Source organism: Denticeps clupeoides, chromosome 17 (genome assembly GCF_900700375.1).
Source record: "Denticeps clupeoides chromosome 17, fDenClu1.1, whole genome shotgun sequence".
Lineage (NCBI taxonomy): Eukaryota > Metazoa > Chordata > Actinopteri > Clupeiformes > Denticipitidae > Denticeps > Denticeps clupeoides.
Window position 1 is genome coordinate 18,728,734 of NC_041723.1, and position 22,930 is coordinate 18,751,663.

At 42.1% G+C, this 22,930-nt stretch overlaps 1 protein-coding gene across 2 annotated transcripts in view; it reads left to right on the forward strand.

The window, feature by feature from the left end:
• The first annotated feature begins 5,315 nt into the window (after positions 1 to 5,315).
• Positions 5,316 to 22,930, forward strand: part of smpd3 (sphingomyelin phosphodiesterase 3) — a 35,672-nt gene continuing 18,057 nt past the window's right edge. The window contains exons 1-3 of one of the 2 annotated variants that reach the window (XM_028959041.1): positions 5,316 to 5,451; positions 8,550 to 8,644; positions 15,112 to 16,732. In XM_028959041.1, the coding sequence (XP_028814874.1) occupies positions 15,359 to 16,732 (1,374 nt within the window). In that variant the 5' untranslated portion in view covers positions 5,316 to 5,451; positions 8,550 to 8,644; positions 15,112 to 15,358. The remainder of the gene's footprint in view (positions 5,452 to 8,549; positions 8,645 to 15,111; positions 16,733 to 22,930) is intronic. The other variant, XM_028959043.1, reaches the window with a different exon arrangement.

Below are 22,930 nucleotides of genomic sequence, written 5' to 3' on the forward strand. Positions count from 1 at the left end.
CTGTGCACTGATTCGACAATGGAGGCCATTTTGAGAGAGAATCTGACAAACTGTTCTGGTTGACACAGGGACTTCAGGTGACCAGGTCTCATGGAGCTCTGCTGCAGTGGAAAATGGGCTGGCCTTGGATTTTTGAGTCAACAAACGGTCCTCTCGAGCAGTTGTCTTGCGGGTTCTGCCAGACCTGGGCTTGTTAAAAAAACGTCACCAGTCTCTTCAAATCTTTTTTATCCTCTGTACTTGACGCTGAAAAACATTGAAGGTGTCTGCCACATCAGCAGTGGATCTGGTCTTCAGCCTCTTGATAATCAGCACTTTAGTCTCAGGGTAAATCTTGTTTGCAGAGGTCTAGTTGAAGTTGATGTGAAGGTCTAATGTACTGGGATTCTTTTTATACACACCTGAGACCTAATTGATCCATTATTAGTGGAAATTATTTCCAGTACCGAGTGTCTGAGGAGCCACAACGAGAAACAGTTGAATGAGTTCAGCCACGCAAATCCGAATCAAGTGGTTTTGCAACCAAAGCACTGGTGTTTTCCTGTGCCTGCCTGTGCCATGCACAGAAAATGACCTCACACATTCTTCAGAGATAAGGCTGCAGAACACTATCTTGTTTGGCTGGTTCTGCATGAGAAACACTTTGCTTTCAAATATCCCTTCACAATATGACAACACTTATGTCTTTGCAAAAATTGACTCAAACGGGCTTTACCAAGCTTTGAATATTGGAATTCTTTTTGACAGTTTCATTTTGCACTGAAACATTATTACAAAACCTGTTGGGAATACAATGAGCCATTTCTTGTAAAAAAATATCTTGATTAGAAATATATTTTAGCGGCACTTGAAGTCAATTTGTACACAAGTGACAAGACTTTTGTCAAGGACTGTATTCTCGGGACAGTAAATTACAGTTACTTATAGAAATATTCATGATTTCACTTAGTTATTAAGATTTAATATTGTGCACAAAACTATGTTCTGATGTTTCATAATAAATATTTTTTTAAAATTAAGTATTTTCATAGTGACCTGCCTTCAGTCATCTCTTAAGCCAGAAAATGTTGACAGACTGGCTTGTTCACTTACTGTTTGTTTAGAATAGAATAGTGCAATAAAAATGTGTTTTACTTAAATTAATGAATAATCATGATTACTAATCATCATTACAATATTGATTAAAATGATTGTGATTATCATTTTGGCCATAATCGTGCAGCCCTAATGTCAAGTGCACTTTAATCTCTTGTGCATTTCTAATTGTCAGGGTCAGGGAGAGTAAACAATGGAATCTATTCTGGTGGGAAAACAAGGGGAATCAATAATGAAGAACAAATCCAGCACGCTGAAGGAGGGTCGTCTCTGTCAGTTGGTTTGCTAATGTCTACAGCCAATCACCACTACTGTTAAGTGGTTATCAAGGATTCCTTCATTTAGGGGAAGAGTCGAAAATGTCTGAAGCTTTGCCACTCAACTGTACCACGTGACTGCATCAGGAAGCGATTTGCCTCAAGATTTGACAGCAATATAAACCCTCTGGTCTTTGATAGAGATGAGTTGCAGTCAGTTCAGAGAGAGGTAGTTTGAAGATTTTCAAGAGTGAGGAGAGAAGGATAGGTAAGAGTGTGGAGGCAGCTATGAATAGGAGGAGAAAAGGGAATTGTTTAAACCAAAAACCTTTGAGAAACTGTTATTTCTGAATAAAAAAATCTCCCTGTTCTGTACATCATTATTCAGGCTACACAAGCATACACTACTTGCCATATCATGATACTACCATTTTGTGAGAATTTTCCACACAGAATACACTCAAATAATATTTCATTATACACATGTAATAATTTATGTAGAGTGGTTTATTATATAGCACATTTAAAAACAACAGCAGTTGAAAAAAAGTGATTTACAATAAGTAATTAAGAATATAAGATCTAAAGAAAAAAACAATAAGAGTTCACTCAGAGTCAAAAGCCAGTGTATACATTTTTTTAGCCTTGACTTAATATCAAGAGTTTGTGAAGATCTGATGTGCAGATAGTTTTTTCCATAGTTTGTTAGCTGCAACTGCAAATGACCCATCATCTGCAATTTTGGAGTAGATTGGTCATACATTTTTGAAAATATAAACCTGGCCAGTAGGTGGTGGCATGTCCACATAAAGCTTCAAGAAATGAACCCTTTCTCGAATCAATTGGCTCAAGTGGTTGTCTCATGAGGCTTCATCTCACCATCACTAGAATACACCTTGTAGAGTTACATTTACTCCAGACTTTGTTTTAATAACACTCATGATATAATATATAATGTGGAATGATATATAATTTTTATTTCCCTGTAGTATTCATTTATTACATATTCATCCCACTTACTACCATTGTGTCCCTGAGCAAGACACTTAACCCTAAATTGCTCCAGGGAGACTGTCCCTGTAATACTGATTGTAAGTCGCACTGGATTAGGGCATCTGATAAATGCTGTAAATGTAAATGTAAATGTCATCATATGATGCTATAATCCTATGTGATGATTCCTAAATAATATATCTTGTATATACTTGTCAACATCTTTACACCAAAAGGAAAAGGCTGCCATCATGTTCTCACTTCTCCTCAGTGTCAGTAAAATTGGTCAGGAGAGTGGATTGGAGCTGGCTTTTATTTTAACCTCACAGGCACTTACAAAATGCCAGCAGCCTGAATAACCCTCACTTAAACTAGCACTCCTCCCGAGGCCCATCGATATAGCCTATCTTCTGCATTAACCGTAGCACCTCAAATTAAATATGGCCCCTTTTGGCCACTGAAACAGCCCTTATGCAGCAAGGCCTTCAGTTACTATGACTAAGTTTAAGAACATGGTTAGGGTAAAAAGATTTATTTATAGAGTCTTATGAATCTGTAATACAGTATGTGTTCACTGAATGTATGATCATCTAAGAACATGTGTTATTTTGAGACTATATGAGGCAGGAGAGGTTTACACAATTACACACTATGGTTTGGTGGGGCACAATTCACAGCTCCCATAAAGTACAAGAGTGGAAAGACAAATCTATACACGTGGCCCATAAGTCCATTTCATTATAAAGATACAAAAATACATGAGAAGAACCAGTCTATCACACCCAGAATCACACATACTCTATCAAAATTGACTCTCTTGACTTTCATGGCAAGGTTGAACAGTAAATTTGATTGTGTTTTTTGGGGGGTATTTAATAAATACCACAAAATAATTTTTTTGATATATATTTTGATAAATATTCTCTAAAGAGGAAGGTCTTGAGCTGCCGTTTGAAAATGCTGTGCGGTTCTGACCTCAAGGGGAAGTTCATTCCACCACAGAGGGGCCAAGACAGAGAAGAGTCTAGATGAGTGTCTTCCTTTTACCTTCAGAGATGGAGAGACAACTCAATGTGGCCCCCACCCCATAGGAAACCAGGCGAGCCTCCAGTACTGCTCGCCTGGTTTCCTATGGGGTGGGGGCCACATTGAGTTGTCTCTTGGTATTGGCCCCAAAATAAGGCAAACCTGTACACAATGAGACCATTATTTGGAAAACATAAAATATCACCCCATTACAATTTTCTCCATATGCCTAAAATTTCTGAAACAAACACCATATGACACCCATTAAACTTCTCACAATATCCCTAACCTATTGTGAGTAGTGTATATTGCATCTGGAAAGCCATCAGCATTGTGAAGGACTCTACATACCCCTCACATGCGCTCTTCACCCTCCTGCCATCCGGAAAAAGGTACCAAAGCATTCAGGCCCAGCTATGCATCATCCCACAGGCCATCAGACACCTGAACACTCAGGGAGTTTCCACTTTGAACTAACAGAATCAGGAGGTTAGAGAAGGAGGAGGATACAGAATTAACACCTGCTTAATAAGACAAAAATGAAAAAGCAGGAAAAAAACACACCACTTATACATCTGTAGATGTCAGAGTAAACAATGAGTATTAAATGTTATCAAACAGCACATTAACGACACACTACTTACTAACATTACATGCTCAGCTGCTCCAGACGGTCTGTCTGTGAGTGCATGTTTTTGCACCTGTGTGAGCCCTTATGTGTTCTAAACATGACACCTGGAATTTACATCAAATGCTCAATCTTTGTCTCATCATCAGAATTTAGTTTGTCATGGTTTGCGAGTCCCTTTGGTAAACTCCAGGTGGGCTGCCATGTGCCTTTTACTAAGGAGTAGATTCCATCTGGCCAATCTACCATATGGGCCTGATTGGTGGATTTCTGCAAAGATGGTTGTCCTTCTAGAAGGTTCTTCTCAGTCCACAGTGGACCTCTGACAGAGTGACTGTCGGGTTTTTGTTCCTCTCCCTGACTAAGGCCCTTCTCGCATAATCGTTCAGTTTAGGTGGCTGTCCAGCTCAAGGAAGAGTCCTGGTGGTTTTGGACTTCTTCCACTTACGGATGATGGAGGCCACTGTGCTTATTGTGTTTCTTTTGTGTTTACATTTTCTGCCCCTCGTGCCTGTTTTGTTTATGTTTAATAAAGCCCCTGGTACCCTTATGTCCAGCCTCTGCGCTTCCTCCCCCCTCCGGCCCTCAGTTGTAAAACTCAAGGATGATCAGTGGAAAAAGGACACACCCAAGCTTAAATTTAAGCTTCATGGCAAAGGCTATGAAAAAATATGTGTTCTATTTTTTTTCATGTTTAAAAATTTTGCCATAATCTCAAGTAAACATTTTTCATGTTTTTATTATGGGGTATTGTGTGAAAATGGGAAAATAATACAGATTGTGAATTTCTTTGGATGCGCTTTAGCGCATACCATACAGTGTACAACAAACACTAAAAAAAAATCTGTCAAGAGTGCTTAGTTTGCTACTATATGTAAAGGCATCCCCAGGAACCATAGTGATGGTTTTGATATCAATGATGGGTGCCCTGAATGTCTTCTTGTGAGGCAGAATTGGATGGATACTCCACTTAAAGCATTACACAGGAACTTTTGTCCTTTTACATTGTGTAATTGTGTTTGCTCCTAACCTGATATGATTGTAATGCATAAACACTATACTGAATACTACTTTTAAATAAATAAAGTTGACTTGACCTGAATACTGAACTCCAGTTCAGGCATCATTGTGAAAGAAGCACTGCACACGTTCACTTGTAATTACTAAATTTACTAGCTGCATGCACATACAAATTTTGTTTAAAATTTAAGTCTTAATGTGATATTATAGAAATGTGCTCCGGTTCTAAATTCTCCGCTTTTGATTGGCACTATCCCTCCGAGAAGGGCGTGGCGTCGGTTGTGGGGGATGACGTCTGTGGAGCTGTTGAAAGCTCGCTGGTGCTGGAAGTCCGTCGGCGGAAGCTGCTGAGCTGTGCCGCGAAAACTCCGTACCGAGAGTAGACACGGGAGGAGGAAAGAACACCTGTTCGCGCACCTCGCATCTGGAAAGGTGAGTACTTCAGTTAGTGTGCGAGGAAGCCATGATACCGGAGCACACAGTAATAAAGGAAGAGGAACGAAACCCCCGCGAGACGCGCGCACGTCGGTCTACACTCTTTACCGCCATCGCGCTTTTAACAAACACTCACTTACCAAGCTTTATCTTTCGGGATTTGAATGGAATTTGCATGAGTGTGTGTGTGTCCAGGCACTGGCGTGCGCGACGGTTTTTATGAGCTCATACGGGGAGGATGTGCGCACTTGCATTTCGCTTTAAAAAAAAAGAGACCGCGTTCTCTTTTTTTTCTGCACGCTTCCTTTTGTCAAAGCAACTGTCGGGCTCTGAGCTGCTTGCAAACGGCAGACTCTAAATCAATTATTTTGGGGGGAGGGGCGTTTTTTCCTATTCAGATTTGATTAAAATAGCAACATCATATAGGACGGGATGCATTGGCAGGAAGGAATGAAAATAATTTCAAAAGAAACCACTAAATTATTATATAGCAGTGGACTGTCTGAATAAGGTGTGGCTGTGTTCAGCTGGCTGACATGGTTTAAACTGTCTCTCACACATGCGCACACACACACACACACACCAGTTCATAACTGTGTGGAAAAGCCAGCCAACCATGTCCTCATGTTTATGTTGTATGTACAGATTCTGTTCAAGGAGGAACTGGTTTCAAGGAACTACTGGATATGGCAAAGTCCGATGTCCCTTTGTCCAGGTCTCCCAGTGTAATAACACAGGATCTGTTTCAGTCATGGGCTCCTGGCCTGCTTAACTGTATGTGACTGCAGAGAAATTATGCCAGAGAACTTCTCAGAGAACCATGTCTTGGTCAAATATGCGACTTTCCATTGCGTGTCAGTAAAGGAAGTTGGTGTGGCCAAAGTTCACCATGCATGTTGGGGTTTGATGCATAAATGACCAAAATGTATTACTGTTGCACTTGTTAAATTGCTATAAAGGTGTTTTTAACACACATCGGTGTCAGGACGGATATCAATATATTGAAAGTGGTATGTAATGATAGAGAGACATGTTGTCAGTTAGCATGTTTGTTAGCTCAAAAAATCTTTTGGTTGCAACGTTTCTCCTGTAGCATAAAGTGTATCTTGATTTTACCTTTTTATAGTCTAGGTCCAGGTGCTGTTGTAATAAGATAACATACATTATTCATCTCACCCATAATCTGGCTAAATCTTTTGGCTACTCTATGTAGATTTCTCCTTTTATGTCTTTTAAACTAGGGTGATCAGACGTCCTCTTTTCCCTGAAATGTCCTCCTTTTGAGACCTGGAATTTGCATCTGACTAGGATTTTAGAATTGTTTTTGAGCTGATTAAACATTTGGCATGTCATGGCACCCTACTTTTCACTAACACTAGTGGATTAGTTTCCTGCCCGCTTCTGCTAGTCAAATGACCCTTTGCAACCTGCTTGTGCTAGTTGAAGTATCACTAGTAGGGGTGTTGAAATTATAATCGATGCATCGCATTGCAGACATGGACGATTCTGCATCGATGCTCAGGGCTAATAGCATTCATGTGCTGAGAACATGGCTGAGAAAATAAATAAAATCAGTTTCACCAACTGAGCTGATGCACAGCTCAGAGTGCAAATTTCACTCTCAACCACAGAAACAATTGGCATACTAGCCAATAAGCCAATCAGAAACAGGGTAGAGGCGGGCCTTGGGTCTTGGCTAAACAGATGTCCACATGTGCATGTGTTTTCCATGCTGCGTTTTTCCAACATTTATGGAGCCAGGAGAGGACACCAAAGATGTCCTGCCAAAAGCCGCAGCAACCAGGAGGATGCTTTTGCACTTTTTGCGCAAGGAAGCTGCTATACGGAACTAGCCAGAAAAATATCTTCATCAACAAACCTTATTAATGTGGTGGAAATGAGACAAGGTGCAATGTAAATGCTGGTCATGTGATGAAAATACATTGCTAAAAATATAGGAAAAATAAAACATCTTAGATCTGAATTAATGAAATAATTAAAGAATAATTCTAATTGTTCTTTACATAGTTGAATGTGCTGACAACAAAATCATACAAAATTAGCGATAAAATGTAATCAACCTATGGAGGTCTGGATTTGGAGTCTCACTAATAATTGAAGTGGTGAAAAAACACTACACGCTGATCCAACATTGATGTGATGTCCTTAAAACAAGTCTGTATGACCTCCCTACATGCTCCTGATGATGTGATGTATGGTCCTCCCTGGCCTCGACTAAAGCATCCACCAACTCCTGGACAGTCTGTAGTGCAGCATGGTGTTGGTGGATGGAGCGTTGTTCCAGATGTGCTCAATTGGATTCAGGTTTGGGGAACTTGCGGGCCAGTCCATAGCATCAGTGCCTTCGTCTTGCAGGAAGAATTACGCTCACAAGACTCTGGATTCTTACTGGTACTGAGAATTAACAAATTCTCAGCAGGTGGACAAGCTTTCTGCTACAGAACTCCCATGCTTTGGAACAGTCTTTCTGATAATGTTTAGAACTTAGAAACAGTGTCAATGTTTAAGTCCAAGCTAAAGACACATCTTTTTAGCCAAGCATTCCATAACAGTTAAATGAAAATTTGTGGGTTTTACTGTTCCAAAATAGGGTTATCTGCACCGCCCATTCCACCCTTATCCTTTGCTCAAAGCCAGCTTGTGATCTTCCCCAGAACTTGCTATTTGCCCAGCCTTATTCTCTGCATCTGTATGTTTATGGAGCTATATATGGTTTTGGGGTGGTTTGTGGTTGAGTGGGCCTCCGTGTAGGAACCCACTGCTATGGAAGATTACAGAGACTGGAGGGGTGGAGTCTAGGTGCAGGCCTGAAGCCAGCGCACATGCCCTGCTACAGATGCTTGCAGCCAGTCCACACATAGAACCTTTTATATTACTCAGAGCCAGTGGTTTGACCACAAAACATCTGTGTGTGCATGCACAAGTCTGATGGTGGTGTGAGTATGTATGTGTGTGTCTGAGAAGTTGGTAGTATATGTGTGTGCCTATGTCTCTGTGAATGTAACAAAGAACACACATTTACATTTAATAAAAATAAATAAAATATTCTCCCTTTCACTGTCTTTTTCCTGCAGGAACTCACTGCTACTGAATTTCTGTCTGGACTATGATCTACTAAACGGAATATGTGTCCCATGACAGCTGTGTTGAAAGAGGAACAGACAGTGAGGTGTGTAGCAGATAGAATCTTGTTCTTGTTTACCTGGGTGTACTATACAAACCCATTGCAGTAACCATAATATAAACGCTAATCATAATTTACACATTCAGTCATATTTAATGTTGAAAATACTTCCTTTGATACATTTATTCTGCAAACCTCAAGATATGATAGTTTAAATGAGTTGTCAAACAGTGGATAAAACTTAAGTGAAGTGATTGTCACTTGTGATACACAGCAGCACAGCACACGGTGCACACAATGACATTTGTCCTCTGCATTTAACCCATCACCCTGAGTGAGCAGTGGGCAGCCATGACAGGCACCCAGGGAGCAGTGTGTGGGGATGGTGCTTTGCTCAGTGGCAGCTCAGTTGGACCTAGGCGAATCAGAATTTGATCCGGCAACCTTCTCATTTCGGGGCCGCTTCCTTAACCACTTGGACGCCACTGCCCCAAAACTGCATTGTAATCCAATTTCTACAATCTGCACACTATTAAAATTGTTTGCCAGTGATACTAATCACCTAGTGACAGGAGCATGTGACATACAATGTATAAAACATAATTAGTAGGACTTTATATGAATCCATAAATAATGTGTGAGGGAGTGAGTGTGTGATTGGACATTTGTGTGAAGTAGATGAAAGGGTCTCTGGGGGAGGGTTGCTGAGTGCAGTCTGGCATGGAAGAGGGAGGGGTTCAGGGGTGACTGACTGCGTAGGAGGAACGGACATTTATAGAAACATTATTGATCTGTGCTGATCTAGATTTGAGAGCGCAGTTGGCTGAATATATTTAGTTAAATTTACCCAATGGCAATAACAACCATACGGGCCAAGTGGCAAAGTGGCTTAACCAACACAATTCTCTGTTGTCACAACAACAGTACTGCTTAAACCACTGCGTCACACACACACAAATTTAACATTTTACATTTTGTATTGTACTATGAATGGGGTTTGGTTTCTGTTTAGTTCGCTTTGTTGAGTTTATTATACACCATTATAAAAAGATAAACATTTGTTTGTGTCATTGCGGGAAACATTGACCAGTCTCTGCCAACAGTATGATTCCGATGAAGGGGATGGGTCACTCACCATGACAACCGAAGTCCCCCGGGTCATGCTTAAAACAGAAGCTTTACGCAGAAACCACTGAATATGAGACATCATTGCATGTTAGGGGTGTTGAAATTAATTGTATAATCGATACATCACAATGCAGACATGGACGATATCGCATCGATGCAGTGCAGAACATAATCGATTATACATCATAATGACGTATAATAATTCTCATTAAAAAGTAGTGCTGGTAGTGACTGTGGCTGCGTGATCTGAGTACAGCACCACAGTTTCGCGATTGTTCTTGCACCACGGCCATTTGTTGAACTTTGAACTTTGACCGCTGCATGCTGTGACGTATTTGCACGCAACTTCAAAATACACACAAAGCAGGAATGGTGTTCTGGGGGTGTTAGTAGCTTAGTGAACCAGAAGACCACAAGGTTACAAATTCAAACCCCACTTTGTCCCTGAGCAAGAAACTTGTGTGTCCAGTGCAACTGTCCCTGTAACTCCTGAATCTAAGGCACTCTTGATAAAAGCAACTGCTTAATGCCATAAATGTAATAATACATATTTCACATTTCTACTGCACAGTAACTTCAAAACTTATAGAATGAATGAATGAAATCTACTTTTTGCTGTATAGTACCTTAAAACATAATCAAATCCTATTTCTAATGCACAGTTTTGGAACACAACAACAATTATTTGTATAACCCCAAATAACAGGGCAATGGCGGGTAAGAAACTGGAACTGTTATCTGAAGGTTGTCGGTTTGAATCCCGAGCTGTCAAGGTGCCACTGAGGTGCAACTGAGCAAAGCACCATCCCACACATTGCTGGTTTAAATGCAGAGTACATGTTCTTATGTGTCCTGTGTGCTGTGCTTATTGTATATCACAATGACACTTCACTTTACAAACAGTATGTCTCAATACCCACAGCTGCTACATTGGGTTAACAGGAGTCATGCGCATTGTTTCTAATTGCTTTGGCCAGTGATGCTCAAAGTCGTCAGTCTGTTTTGGGTATGTTGGTCCTGGGTGGTGAGAGAACAAAAGGAAACAGTGGCAGATGGTGGCATTGTACAAATGGTACAATATTATGTAGTTATTATGGCACATTAGTGCAATAGTGGCCCAGTACCCTTGCAAGGACATTATATGTAATATGAAATGAACACTTGATAATTGACGCTGTGTCTGGACAAGTGTTGAAAAGTATGACAAAATATTTTTGTCCTTTTTGACTTGAAGACGAGACGATATCTAAATACTGATCATGTGACAATATAATGAAATATATAATGTAATATTTTTGATGAATAATAACGCCCCCCTTCCAGAGTAGAGTGAGCCTGCAATTGGTGTCAGTGCAGGGTTGGTGGTGATTGTCCAAGAAAAGAAGAAAGATTAAACTAAAATTAAAACAGGCCGGTATAAACAACTATAGTCTGGACTAATTTTTCTGCATTATATGTTGAGATTATGGGTGTAATATGGCCATGTTGCAATATTTAAAAAAGAATGTGATTCTAGTGAAAATATTTTAATTGAATGGAAGACCGACATCAATAAGAACACCTAGATCCTTTATGTTTGTACTTGGTGAGACAGAGAGGCGGCATTTTAAATGCAATACTTTCTTTAAAATGTATTTCATCATGTATTTTGCTGCTGCTGTTACTGTGGTGGTTGCTTCTTCACTTGTGGACATCTTCTGGAATTAATACAAAATGTTAACACTGCTCGTAAATGCTATGTAAAAGTGTACAAGAAAAACAAAAACTGAGAGAGAAATCTGGGATGGTGTTAGAGAGGAGTGTTCTGGAAGTGGTATAGTCAAGACAAGTGTGTATCTATATGTACATGTGAAGGTGTTTATTTTTATACATCTTCACCATCTTTTTATATACCTTCAGTTGTCTGTTGTATTGATGTCTCTAAATCCTATTCTGCTAAGGCTTTACACAGAACTAGAAACATATACACACAAAAAGGTAAATGTGCTTCTGGGGAGGTTTAGTTATTGCTGTGTGAGTACTTTGTGTACAATTGCTGCGTACATTAATAATGAAACAGCAGGAAACCATTGCACTCACCCTGATGGGCCTGGCATTCATCAAATGATACTCAACAGCAGAGCATGTGCTTAGATATGCACATGCATCATACATGTAAACACTGAACGTGCATGTATGCATATACATTAGATTTATGATAATTATTATGTGGATGCAGCATGTTTTGAACCTGTTGATTGAATTATTTAATTAAAACAATGTTCCAATCTCCTTTATTTGGTACAAATGCATAGGAGGCTTATTAAAATCAAACATCTTCAACCTCTGTTGTTCCAAGGCTGAGCCCTGCTACCAACACGGAGCACAACGCAGCCACGTCGGGAACTGAAACTCGTAGACAAGCCAACACAATCCTCCAGGTCTCCGCACATGTCGGGTGCTCCAAACCTGTCGCTTCAACACAATATACAGTCCGGTCTGCCTTACTAAAACATGGCTAGCCCACCCCCAGCCCATTATAATAAATTATCCCAAGTGTACATTTGGAAAGACACTCAGAGGTTCTTGTGCCAGCTAGTATCAGTGTCTTGAATATTTCGCTGTCCATGATGCCAGGTTTTGCTTTTAGTGTTTCCAATTTGGACTGCGAGGACATATTCACCAAACATGACTGGACTAACTGAAAAAAAAAAAGATATTGGTTTCCAAAAAGAACACACATCTAGTATCTTGCATGTCAGAGCCATGTCTGCATGGCAAGAGTATTGGTCTAATTCATTGTAGATGTTGTTCTATATTAGTTTGCAAAAAATATACAATTTAAAAATAAAATTGTTAATTTTATTGAATAATAGGTTATGATTTCTGCCACAATTGTCACTTTTACGTGTTATTATTGTTATTGTACATGTTATATAAGTTATTATTATTTATTTATTTAATAAATAATGTTTGTGGATATTTGCCCACCCACACGTGATGTTCTGCAGTACATACTACTTCACTGCTAAGTCAATACTAAAGTGATTTGTGGAAGGAGGAATCACAGAGTTCAAATGTAGCGCCAATGGACTAGCTGCTTCACAGACATTGACAGAAGCCACCCACCTGGCACAAGGCTCCAATACAGAAGACAAGATGATTGCTGACAGATTAACAGAAGGTGTATGCAAGATTATATCAATATGAGGATTGACTATGCCTGTGCACTAGTGTGTTCATATGTGTATGGGGTTATGCATGTGTGTATAGGTCTCCATATATGGGACACCATTCAATCTGTTGCCCCCTCCCCCGTCCATTTAATACAGTTGAATTAAATTCAATGACATATAAGTAATAACTACAGAGCAAAGATTATTGCATGTACCACAGTGGACCAAGTCTAAAATGAACGATTCACATAAATAATAAGGAATGATATAATCTTGAGGATTATTTCTGGAATAGATGGGGAGACTGTTTGATGGGTGGTGCGTTTGCAGTCCCTATCATTTGCCACCCTTTTTTCCTTGCTGCCATCTGTCTCCCACGGTCTTGTCCCCATCTGAGGGTAGCAGCCAGTCTGCAGTAAGGATGAGATAGAGAATGAGAGGAGAGAATGTGATGGGTTGAGAGGAAGGGTTGGCGAGAGTGGGGTGGAGACAGAATCAGTATTATACCTTCTCATGTATTTAGTATTCTCTCCCTCCCTCCTCCCTCCTCATGTAATTTTATTAATGTGCTATTAGTGTTTTTTTTTTTTATGTCCCACGCATTTCAAAACGACACCCATTGTCCTCTACATTAAATTATATTTCATTTGTCAGATAGGGGTTTAGGACCTTTTCATATGATGTAGCTTTGGTATTTAGTATTAGTCATGACAAGAGACAGCTTATGTGTGACTCTGCTGGGAAAAATCAAATTGAAACAACCATTCTACAGATGCTTCAAGTGAAAATTATGACTAAGGGCTAAATAAAGGTCCTCTAAGAACAAAGTCAGGTCACAATCAAGGTCTCTTCTGTGTGCATGTGTGCATGTGCATGTGTGTGTGTGATTTGGTTGGCCTTCGACCTTTAGGGAGTTTTCTGCAGGTGGGCATTTGAGCGTATGATCTCATTGAAAGGGTATATAAAGTTTAGACTTAACTCGGGTGGAGGGTCATGCTCTGTGCTTGCTGCAAAGGCCCACAAACATACAAGTGTTTCAAAATACACCATACCAGAAAAATTATCTAAACAATGTTTATGAACAAGTGGTATGAAAAAGTGTTTGCCCCTCTCTGATTTCTAACTTTTTTCCTATGTTATTTAAATGTTTCAGATCATCAAATAATATTAAGTATTATTCAAAGACAACACATGTAAACACAAAATTTGATTAAGTGAAGGATTTTATTAAGAGAGAAAGTGTGTGACAAAGTGAGTGCCCCCTAAACCCAATAACTGGTTGGGGCCATCCTTATTAGCAAAAACTGCAATCAAGTGTTAGTGATAACTTGCAATGAGTATAATGCTGTGGAGGACTTTTGGCTCACTCATCTTTGCGGAATGGTTGCAATTCAGCCACATTGAAGGGTTTTTCGGGCAAGAACAACCGTTTAAAGGTCACGCCACCGCATCTCAATAGGATTCAGGTCAGGACTAGGACTAGGTCATATTCTGTTTTTTTACATTTACATTTACAGCATTTGGCAGACGCCCTTATCCAGAGCGACTTACAACGTGCTCTTCAGCCAATCAGAGGTGGACTTGCTTGTGTGTTTTGTGTCTTTGTCCTGCTTTGTCCTCACAAACAGATGTCCGGATAGTCATTTGTCTCGTCACTCCACAGAAATTTTTCCCCAAAATCATGGGGATCATCAAGACGTTTGCTGGTATGATGAGCCTTAATGTTATTTTTGCTCAGCAGTGTTTTTTGTATTGACATTTTTGGCCAGTCTCTCTCTTCTGGTGGAGTCATAAACACAGACTTAAATGAGAGTGAAGTTCTTTTGATCTTGATGTGTTTTGGTCGACATCACTTTGTCATGTAGGTCTTATTTAATTGATTTCTTGATTGAGAATATGTGTGGCAGTAGTCAGGCCTGAGTGTGGCTAGAGATATTGAGCTTCACTTTGCTCCTTCACTTACCAAAAATATTTGGTGTTTACTTGTGATGTCTTTGACTAATATTTAAATTTTGATGATCTGAAACATTTAAACACTGAAAAAAAATCTGAAAAGGGGCAAACACCACTGTATCTGCAAACAAGCCTTTGATATAAAAGCTTGTTTATTGGATGCTCATCTTAATTCCAGGAACATCTTGTTGTGAACAGAGCTGCCTATTACCATTGCAGTGAGTCATCTTCTTAGCTGATTTCTCTTTTTTCTCTCCCACCTTCCATCATCTGCAGATTTGGAGGAACAAAACAACTATCCTGCTGATCTGAGAGCATGGTGATAAGCAGCCTGAAACTGTAAGCCCCCCAAAAACCCCTACCCCCCTGGCTGGAGGGGAAGGGGTATGCTAAGGAAGATTGATGGCTCCTTCTGGAATGAAGTGAAGGGAATAATGTAGTGCTCATAGGTGCATTTGTACTTTTTTTGTTTCATTTTTGTTTTTATATATACATATATAAATATATATATTTAGAGTTGGAGATGGTCCTGTACACCTCTCCTTATTCCAGTGCCTTGCTGTGCTTCCTGGATGGTCTGTCCTGGGCCTTCATCTTCCCATGCTACTGGTTGCTAGACCGGCTGCTCGCATCCTGTGTCCCCACCTCTTTGGAGAAACGTCGGCGCTCCCGGGACCCCTGCTCATTCCTTGCACTAGGTGTCCTAGTAGCAGCACCATTATACCTTCTGCTTCTGCTGGTATCACTGCCCTTTGCCCTACTGGGCTTCTTGGTGTGGGCGCCACTACAGTCAGCTCGCAGCCCATACCTCTACACCCACCACTGCATGCAGTCTGATAAACAGAGGGTAGATGAGCAGGGCAGGACTCCAACAGATTGGCGACCTCAGGGGCGGAGCTTCTGCTTCGGTAGTGCCAACGTGTGCCTGCTTCCTGACTCATTGGCACGCTTCAACAATCTTGCTGACACGCAGAGGCGTGCAGCTGAGACAGGACGGCGAATCCATAATGGCGCTAGCAGGCCTCAAATCAAGATCTACATAGACTCACCCACAAACACCTCCATTAGTGCTGCATCTTTTAGCAGCCTTGCAACTGCTGGATTCCGCCGCACCTCCTCATTGGACCAACGACCCGAGACAGAAGTCACCGAACCCATGACAGGTGACTGCCCGCTGCACCCAGTCCCAGACTGTTCCCTGCATCTCACCTCTGAGTGCCCCATCCACCCTAGTGGATCACAGATGACCTTCTCTAATGACTGCTCCTCAGTAGGCCAAGAGAGTGGCCCAGACTGTCCTATCCATTCAGTCACAGGTCAGCAGAACAGCTCTGATTGTCCAGTGCATCCATCCAGTACTGGCATTGCAGATTGCCCACTCCATCCATCCTCAGTGCAAATCAGTATCAGTGCACCAGAGCCAGCCCCAGCCCCAAGGCCTGAGTCAGATATAGGCAGTTTGGAAAGCCGCACAGCTTCCCGAGAATCTCTGACCCGCTTCCATGGCAATGATGGAACCCTGCCGTCTAACAACACCCTATCGCACCGAACCTCTGTCTTCAAGCGCCCTTCTGGACGCAAGCGACGTCATGGAGATGATGGGTTTGATCACGAAATTTCAGCCTTCTTTCCTGCCAACCTGGATTTCCTGTGCCTGCAGGAAGTGTTTGAGGAGAGGGCGGCGGGCAGACTGCGTCGGCAGCTGCACCGATACTTCCCTTACCTGCTGAGCGATGTGGGCCGCTATGCCTGGAAAGGCTGCTGTTCACAATTTAAGTTCCTCAACAGCGGCATCCTGCTCGCCAGCCGTTACCCTATTCTGGATGCCCACTACGAATGCTACCCCAATGGCAGAGGAGAAGATGCTCTAGCGTCTAAGGGAGTGCTTTTCACCAAGGTAAAAAAGGTTTCTGTCTTGCTAGTTAATTTTCTTGCGTTTATTTAATGATATGTTTTTTTTTCAGTTCTATACATTTTCAACTGGTTACATATATCCCTGTGAGAGATAAAGTGCATGTGGTCACCAGTTGACAAATGATCATGCCGTTGCACAAATTTGATGACATAAAATTTTATCTCACATTTGAACATAATATAAAACATGCACAGAGCTCTCAACCACTCTCAACATGGTCCAGCAACAGGTCATATTTGATTGCTTATGTGCTCACAGTTGGCCTAAGATGCTTGTTGTGGCTTGGTGCATGTTGTTGATTTGGTTTAAAGTTACAGCCTTAAATCTGGCAACTCCTGGCTCTTTTCCAGACAACATCTGTTAGTATAATAAGTAGGGATGTGACGAGTTCTCGCAAAATGAAATCTTGCAATATTAGATTATGATGATAATTCTGGTGTAAAGCTGTCTATTCAGCACTATTCATCAACAGTCAGCATGCTTGGGAGATCGCCTATTACGAAGTGAGCGGGCATTTGCAGAACTGATGTCATCAACACAATACATCAACGTAGAATGGCCGAAGCACTCTTTACACCAATCACCATTTCTTGCCACTGCAAGACCCTAGACAGGCTAGGGGAAATCATTTTAGAGCTAAATAATCTCACAAAGCGAAATTTCCATGACAACAGTCAGAATCACTAGTTCAATTAAAGCGCTCAACACCCATTCAAAAGTGCACAAATCACAAACACATGTTTATTTATTGACACTGTGTCAAACAGGAATCGGGGTTACAGTGGTAAACGTGATTGTAGTGTCCGTAGGACAGGTTTTGCTTGAGGCAGAGGCAGGAGAAATAGGGCTGGAATTAGCCATAGCACTAATTCTCTACCAGTACTTCAAAAAGGTGTGAGTGACCGTGCTATGTGGCATAGCTTGGAGACATGTTAGAGGCTGCAGGGGTGATCTGAATAGGCCTGGAAATAATATTTGATTGTTCACTTGTCAGACCTGCTTCTGTTGCCAGGAATCTTTGGGTTCTCTTTGATTAATCACTTAAAGGTCCCTGTTATGAAAATTTCACTTTGTGAGATTATTTAACATTAATACTAGTTAGTTGACGTCATTTACGCGAATGCCCACTCACTTCTTTATGCCGGTCTCCTTGTCCCTCCTCTCTCCTCCTCATTTGCATATAAAGCTAAACCGAACACCGAAATGGCATGATGGGGAAATCTCATTGTGTGACTGGCTAAAAGTGGCTGTAATTCTGCACCGTGGCTGAATTTTGGAAAGAGACCTCAGATATATTATTAGGGGACCACTAAGACATATTTATTTAAATATTTTTTCATAATAGGGGACCTTCACTATCATTAAATAATCGCCGCAACATTGCCTGCTTTTGTCTTTTTCTGGTCATGTGATCATGGACCATGGATATTTCAGTTTTTCTTCCAAAATGTCAACAATTCTGTGTTTTTATGTCAATATGATGTTCTGTGTATGCATTATTGAGGAAAATTAAGTTTAATTATTTTAGCTAATGGCTGCAATATAACAGTGAAACATTTAATGGGGTCTGAATACTTTCCATAACCAATGTATGTGCATGTGTATTTTGTTACTGTCCTTTGTCCCACATGTGAAGCTTGGATTAGTGAAATGCACTATATACATTAAACATTATTATTATGATATAATGACCCAGCCCTACATCACGTGCCTATTTTTCTAGCAGGGTGGTTTTAAAACCACTTTGAAGATCTGCGCTTGAAGATCTTTAATGACTTGGCTGTTCGGACATCAAGTTGTTCATTCCACTACCTAGGAGCCAAGACGGAGAAAGCTCTAGATGGTGAGAGATGGTGGTACCAGACGAGCAGTGCTGGAGGATAAGAGAAATTGAAGTGCAGAGTGAGGAGTGATGAGAGATCTGAGGTAGTATGGTTCTGATCCTTCCTTGGCTTTGGAGGAATGCATTATTTTGGAATGCAGTATTTTGAACCTGATTCGGGAAGCTATAGGAAGCTAGTGGAGGGAACAAAGCAGGGGAGTTGTGTGGTAGAATTTGAGGGTTTCAAATGGTGTGCTGCCATCCAGGATGTCAGACAGGCAAGCCGAGATTTTGGTGCACATGCTTACATCTGGTAGTGGAAAAGAAAAGAAGAATTGGGTCTCATCTACATAGCAGTGAAAGTATAACCCATGCGAAGATATGACCACACCAAGAGATTTGATGTAAAGGGAGAACTGTAGAGGGTACTGAGCATTGGGGGATCCCAGTCAAGAGCTTGTGAAGTGCAGGTGTGGTCTCCTTCCATGTGACCTGATAAGATATATCTTCCAGATAGGAAGATATCCACTGCCATGGGGTTAAGGAAGCAAGAATCAGAAGTTTGCCGGTTCTGTCAGTGTTTTGATCTGTTTTGATCTGAGAACCTGTGGACCATCAACATTGCGTGCAGCAGCAACCACAGCCTCCCAGTCTCCTCCTTGTAAATCTCACATTTGATGATGGACCACAGGTTCTCAATGGGGTTCAGATCAGGTGAACAAGGAGGCCATGTCATTAGTTTTTCTTTTATACCCTTTCTTGCCAGCCACGCTGTGGAGTACTTGGACGCGTGTGATGGAGCATTGTCCTGCATGAAAATCATGTTTTTCTTGAAGGATGCAGACTTCTTCCTGTACCACTGCTTGAAGAAGGTGTCTTCCAGAAACTGGCAGTAGGACTGGGAGTTGAGCTTGACTCCATCCTCAACCTGAAAAGGCCCCACAAGCTCATCTCACCTCCACCTTGCTGGCGTCTGAGTCGGACTGGAGCTCTCTGCCCTTTACCAATCCAGCCACGGGCCCATCCATCTGGCCCATCAAGACTCACTCTCATTTCATCAGTCCATAAAACCTTAGAAAAATCAGTCTTGAGATATTTCTTGGCCCAGTCTTGACGTTTCAGCTTGTGTGTCTTGTTCAGTGGTGGTCGTCTTTCAGCCTTTCTTACCTTGGCCATGTCTCTTAGTATTGCACACCTTGTGCTTTTGGGCACTCCAGTGACGTTGCAGCTCTGAAATATGGCCAAACTGGTGGCAAGTGACATCTTGGCAGCTGCACGCTTGACTTTTCTCAGTTCATGGGCAGTTATTTTGCGCCTTGGTTTTTCCACACGCTTCTTGCGACCCTGTTGAAGCTTTGCAATTTTAAGAGTGCTGCATCCCTCTGCAAGATATCTCACTATTTTTGACTTTTCTGAGCCTGTCAAGTCCTTCTTTTGACCCATTTTGCCAAAGGAAAGGAAGTTGCCTAATAATTACGCACACCTGATATAGGGTGTTGATGTCATTGGACCACACCCCTTCTCATTACAGAGATGCACATTTACATTTACAGCATTTATCAGACGCCCTTATCCAGAGCGACTTACAATCAGTATTTACAGGGACAGTCTCCCTGGAGCAACTTAAGGTTAAGTGTCTTGCTCAGGGACACCATGGTAGTAAGTGGGATTTGAACCTGGGTCTTCTGGTTCACAGGCGAGCGTCTTAACCACTAGGCTACTACCACCCTAATATGCTTAATTGGTAGTAGGCTTTCGAGCCTATACAGCTTGGAGTAAGATAGCATGCATGAAGAGGATGATGTGGACAAAATACTCATTTGCCTAATAATTCTGCACACCCTGTATCACCTCACCACTCCTCCTTGGGTTCCCCTGGCTGTCCCTACATGAACCCCATCTTTCCTGGTCTTCAGGCGTGGTGTTGGAGTGGGGAGCGCACTGCCATCGCCGATGCCTTCTGCCACAACCCTCCCCGTCTGCCACCTCGAACCCAGAGCCGACTCGTCCAGTGTTAGACAATGTCCCCTCCTGTTATCATGACCTAGTCACCGTCTTCAGCCCAGCCAAAGCTGCCCAGCTGCCTCCCCAGCGACCAGGCGATCCGTGGTTAATCCGTGGTTGCCAAAAGGCCTGGAAATCAGCACGGTCGGCCCTCCTTGCCGCCTCCCGAAGGATGTCCACCCAGCACGACCGCCGGCACCCTCGCCGACTGCACTTCCGAGTGGGACAGAGAGTGTGGCTGTCCACCCAAGACCTACGTCTCAGTACTGAGTCACACAAACTGCCCCCTCGATACATCGGGCCATTCCTGAACCTCAGTCGGATCAACCCCCTCACCTACCGTCTCCAACTCCCTCCTGCCATCCGTGTCCATCCGGTTTTCCATGTCAGTAAACTAAAACCCTTTGTCAGATCCTCTCTTCATCCTCCGGATCCGCCACTACCACGCATCGTCGACGGGGGACCGGCGTACACAGTGGAGCGCATTATTACCCTCGGCGCAGGGGTCGGTGGGTCCAGTATCTGGTACATTGGGCCGACTATGGACCTGAGGAACGGTCCTGGATCCCAAGTCGCTTCATCCTGGACCCGTCTCTGGTGACTGAGTACCGGCAGCATACCGCCTCCACTTCGGGACCGTCGGGGGTCGGCCCTGGTCACATGATTCGATCATGTGACTGGGAGCAACACGGAAACGAGGTAACGTGACTCCTATAAATTGGTGAGAGAACAGCTGCCAGCTGCTCGGTCATTGAATGACATACGTCATCATACTCGGCTCCGAAACCCTCACGCAAAGTAAGATCGTACCTGTCATCTCTGTTATGCTGAAACCTGAACTCCTTCCTGTCATCCCGTTCTGTCCTGTCTTGTGCCTTAAACGCAAACCACAACATCAGCGTGGTGTTGCGGCTCACGCCGTCCGTGTTCGCAGATTAACGTGGAGGAACTTACCTGCCTCCGTGCATCCCGCCGCACCGAGGTCTCTCGTCTCCTCCTACACGTCTCTCTCATTCTGATGCTGTCCGGATTGGGCACAGGTGATGAGTCCAGGTGCCGTCAATCCTGACAAAAATATCTTGATATAATCATATAATGATTATGGCTGTGCAACACGATTATCAAACAATTAATATCTAGCAATTATTTTTGCAATGCATTGATTAATCTAACAATGTCTTTTTTCAGATCAATTCTGTTCAATTCTCAATTATTTTCACATCAATTGCATAATATAGACACTTATACATTTTAATTTAGATATTTGAATAGGGTGGAAGTAGCCTAGTGGGTAACACACTCGCCTATTAACCAGAAGACCCGGGTTCGAATCCCACTTACTACCATTGTGTCCCTGAGCAAGACACTTAACCCTAAGTTGCTCCAGGGGGGGACTGTCCCTGTAACTACTGATTGTAAGTCGCTCTGGATAAGGGCGTCTGATAAATGCTGTAAATGTAAATGTAAATGAATGAAAAAACATTCTGTAAAATGTTCTGTTAAAAAACATCAAATTCAGCAATGAAATTGTAAAATGGAATTTCCAGGTCTTTGGCATGTTGTGCTTTTACCCCCTGCTTGTATCTTTATCAACCTGTGGCCTCCCACATGCAAGAAGTGTCAAAAGCCAGCAAATGGCTTGAGGTGTCATGACAAGAAAGTGTATAAAAGAGTTTTCTCTTGGAGGCGGCTGACTGCCTTTTCCTCCTCCTTCATGGGCTGTTCTCCTCCAGCTTTCTGGACCTTTCTCTCCCTGTTTCTCGATGGCCAAGCCTCTCTGCAGCTTGGTCTCTGGCTTTTTTCTCTCTTCCTGTATCCCTTTCTCTTTCCTTTTATTTTGTGTTTTTCTGTAACATTGGTACCATTTTTACAATATTTCCATGTTAACTATAATAGCAATCTTCCGATGTTACTGTTCATTCGTTACTTTACTTTACTTTATTTTACTTAGCAGACGCTTTTATCCAAAGCGATTTACAAAAGGAAGACACCAGCAGCCTTTACTTTGCTTTACTTAGCAGACGATTTTATCCAAAGCAACTTACACCAGCAATTCTCATTCGGTTTCTATAGATTTTGAGTTACAAAACTAAGAGCCCTGATAAGGCCTAACCTAAGAGGGTGCACTTCCATTTACAGTCCTATAGGCAAGCATCAAGGATTTGAACTCAATGCGAGCATCTACCTGGAGAGAGGTGAGAAATACATGGGTGTATTTCAGCTGGTTAAAAATGAGGCGGGCTGCCACATTTTGGACCATCTAGAGGGGTTTTATGGTGACTGCAGAGGCTCCAGCCAGGAGAGAGTTACAGTAGTCGAGTTTAGAGATGACCATTGCCTGGACGATGAGCTGT